The following is a 3509-nucleotide window of genomic DNA, read 5'->3' on the forward strand; positions in this document are numbered from 1 at the left end:
TTAAATATGACGTAATTATTCCAAATAATTATTCAAACTTGAAACATATAAGCTTCGACATCCAAATGCTAAAGACAAATGTTTCACTAGCCATTCCCATGGCAATCACATAGTTAATGTTTCAAAAACATCCAAATAAATTATCCAACATGTCGAGATAAATAGGAATGTAACCATCCAATGTAGCATTTAATGCTTTAAGTAGTCCTACTCATCTTTATCTTTGGTCCCTGCAATATGTCAAACATATGAGAACCAACTTTGAGGTATCATATACCTTTAATATATAAAGTAGAATTATTTAGCAAATGGTCCCTGAATTAGAAACTTCAATAAGCTTTTTTTCCTTGCTCACAACAACTGGGTACTCCTTGCAGTTCGTCCTCCAATGCCCAAGTTTGCCACAATGATGGCAAATATCCTTCTCTTTGTCCTTTTTGACACTTCCCTTAAGCTTCAGTGCCTTCTCATTTTGGGATTTTACTTTCTTCCCTATTTGGGATTTCTTCTTCTGTTGCTTCGTATGAGCCTTGGAAAAAGAAACAAGAAGCAATGACCTCTTATCTTTCCTAATGGACCTCTCTGCAATGTCTAGCATATTTAAAAGTTCGAGAAGAGTGGCTTCCAATCGATTCATATGGAAGTTCAATACGAACTGACTAAAGTTGTTAAGAAGAGATTATAGAACTAAGTCTATTCTTAGCTCATGATCCATTGCTAATCCCAATTGTCCAAGTCTTTCAATGAGTCCAATCATCTTTAGCACATGAAGTCTAACAGAACTGCCTTTTGCTATCTTGCATCGGAATAGTTCTTTAGAGATATCATATCTCTCAATACGCCCTTTCTTATCAAACAATTCTCTAAAGTGAAGAATCATGGATTGGACATCCATGTGTTCATGTTGCTTTTGGAGCTCAAGGGTCATACTGTCTAGCATCACGCATGTTGCCCAATCATCATCATCCTTATGACATTGATATGTTTCCTTATCCTCAACACTAGCATCAGCAACAGGGACTGGTGGAATAGGAGTGTCAAGGACATAGGATTTCTTCTCCTATTTCAAGACAATGTTGAGGTTCCGAAACCAATCGAGGAAGTTTGGGCTAGTGAGTTTATTTGCATTCAAGATGCTTCGTAATGACAAATTATTAGCCATGTACATAAATTATGCCTAAATAGATAAAATAAAGTAATAGGTAAACATCATGCATAAACTATTTAAAACAAGGTTTTAAAATTTTAAATAGTTATCCCACTAGTTTTTACAAGATGATAACCCTTCATATCACCTCGAGAAATCTCTACTGGGATTCTTTTAGTGGGCTAGGATCCCATCCATGTAGTCATGGCCTTGAGTGTACTCAGCAAACTATGATTGGTGGATTTAGGTAGGTAACTGAGCTTACCAATTGTATCTCTAGACAACTCCAAGATCAGCTAGCTAACAACACATTGCTTAAACATATCATATATGTTTTGCCTAGCCTTTACCTCTAGTTTCCATAATAGTCAAGTTTCCAAGCATCCAGATTTTATGAAACTAGTTAAATAAGACCCACCAATAACTCAAACATACTTGTGTAAAAGTGTGGCCTTGAGTGTGCTTAACAAGCCTCTGATTAAAAGAGCAGCTAGGTTATCTTGCTACATGGTGGAAGGCAACTTAATCATATATGGTATGTGACTCAATATTTACCGAAGGATTTTATCCTTTTCGTTTTATTAAGGTCTCATTAGATTAGCATGCATAGCATTTAATATATCACATAAAATTAAATCTATCACATGCTGTTCTACTAAGATGGTTATGGACTTTTCTACTCTAGTTTCCTTGAGCCATAAAAGGAACCTAGTTGATCAAATCTTAGGGGATAGCATACATTAAGCACTTCATGCCTTAGCTTGCATCCACCTTTAGCTCTTCATGGTACCTTTGATCTCTATCTTCTGATTTACAAAATTTCTTTTCGACTCTAATCCTATTTCTAATTACAAATGAATGTAAAAACTTCGAGTTACATTCGAATGGAGTTAGATGAGAAGAAAATTTTACAAACCTAGAACGTAAGAGATAAGGTAGGATTCGTAGACCCTATTTGAAAAGATTTCCATAAATAGCAGTTTAACCGAACATCCACAATCATATTGGGTCTATAGACCAAAACCATCAACAAACATCCACAATCTAGTTATAAACATATAAAGTAAACATGCTCAATATGATGATGATCTTGCATTTCATTTGAAAAATGTCACTTAATCATTGAGAATCATAGTTCAAATCATTTGGTGCTTAGGTTTGAAAAGATTTAGTAATTTTTAAAAAATAATTTTTTTAAAATTACTTAATAATGGAATTGATCATATCAAGGTTTTTAGCTAGCTCAAATCATATTTGAATTAATTCTATTAGTAAGTTCTTTCTAATTAAACTTCTTTAATTAGAAACCTACACCAGTTTAGGAAACTTCCTAGTTTGAGTATATATCATAAACCATTTTAAAAGGTTTCATGATCCAAATCATGTGTCCTAAATATTTTAAGAAGGTCCTTATCCACCTTGTAATCTTGTATCATCCATTCACTAATTATAGAGTTCTAATCATTATTAGAAGTCCTAATTTATTAGTAAATTTATCTTAATTAAAATCTATCCTAATTGGACTAGGATCTCATCTACTCAAGTTGACTTTCCATTTTAATTAAAATTATGTAATCTAAATAGATGTGAATAAATTTAAATCATAATACCTTACCTTAAGGAGTCTTCATCAAATGAGGAAGACTTAATATTTTTGGAGATTTAATATCAATCAATTTAAAATTGATTGATTCCACCAAGGATTCAAACTCCTTGATTTTAGGCATGTATCCCTAACATTTAGGAGTCAATGATCAGCTAAGGAAAGAATCCTTCTTGATCATTGAGTGCCCAATTTCTCCAGCAAACAACCTGTTTCCATAAAGCGGTTGCATCCATGGCAGTGGAAGGTGCGACATCCATGTGTGGCAGCACCATGCACAGCCTTTGTCATGAGTACCGTTTCACATGTAAAGGACATTCCTTTAATTTAGTTAAGTGTCCAGCCACTTAAAACTTAATTCAAATTCAAAATTTTATCCTTTAATTGAACCTTTCAAATAAGGATAATATTCTGAAATTTTCAGAATTAATTTTGCAAGATTATCTTGCCATTCAAAATCGATTTCCAAGCTATAACTATTCTTTGAACTGTTTTCAAACTTTCAATTATTAATAGTCTAAATCAGCTTGTTTGGCCATGAAAATTTCCAAAAGTAATCCTCATTGAACAATTTAATAAAGATAATTTTTATAGAATTTTTCAGAATTAATTTTCAAGAGTTTCTTGTCAATTAAAACTGAAATTTATGCCAAAACAGTGAGTTGGACCAATTTATATTTGCACCAATTTTTTTGCTTGAAATCAGCATATTTGACCATGATATTTTCCAGAAATAATCCTTATTGAACATTTTAATAA

At 32.7% G+C, this 3509-nt stretch overlaps 1 protein-coding gene across 1 annotated transcript; it reads right to left on the bottom strand.

Moving 5' to 3' along the window:
• Positions 1 to 679: 679 nt before the first annotated feature.
• On the bottom strand, positions 680 to 3010 carry LOC148760819 (uncharacterized). Its single transcript, XM_088809686.1, has 2 exons — positions 2960 to 3010; positions 680 to 1060 (listed from the first exon to the last, which is right to left on the bottom strand). The coding sequence occupies exons 1-2, from the start codon at positions 3008 to 3010 to the stop codon at positions 680 to 682; spliced, it is 432 nt and encodes a 143-aa protein (XP_088665812.1).
• Positions 3011 to 3509: the final 499 nt, after the last annotated feature.

Source organism: Theobroma cacao, chromosome 9, assembly GCF_053813885.1.
Source record: "Theobroma cacao isolate CCN51 chromosome 9, ASM5381388v1, whole genome shotgun sequence".
Lineage (NCBI taxonomy): Eukaryota > Viridiplantae > Streptophyta > Magnoliopsida > Malvales > Malvaceae > Theobroma > Theobroma cacao.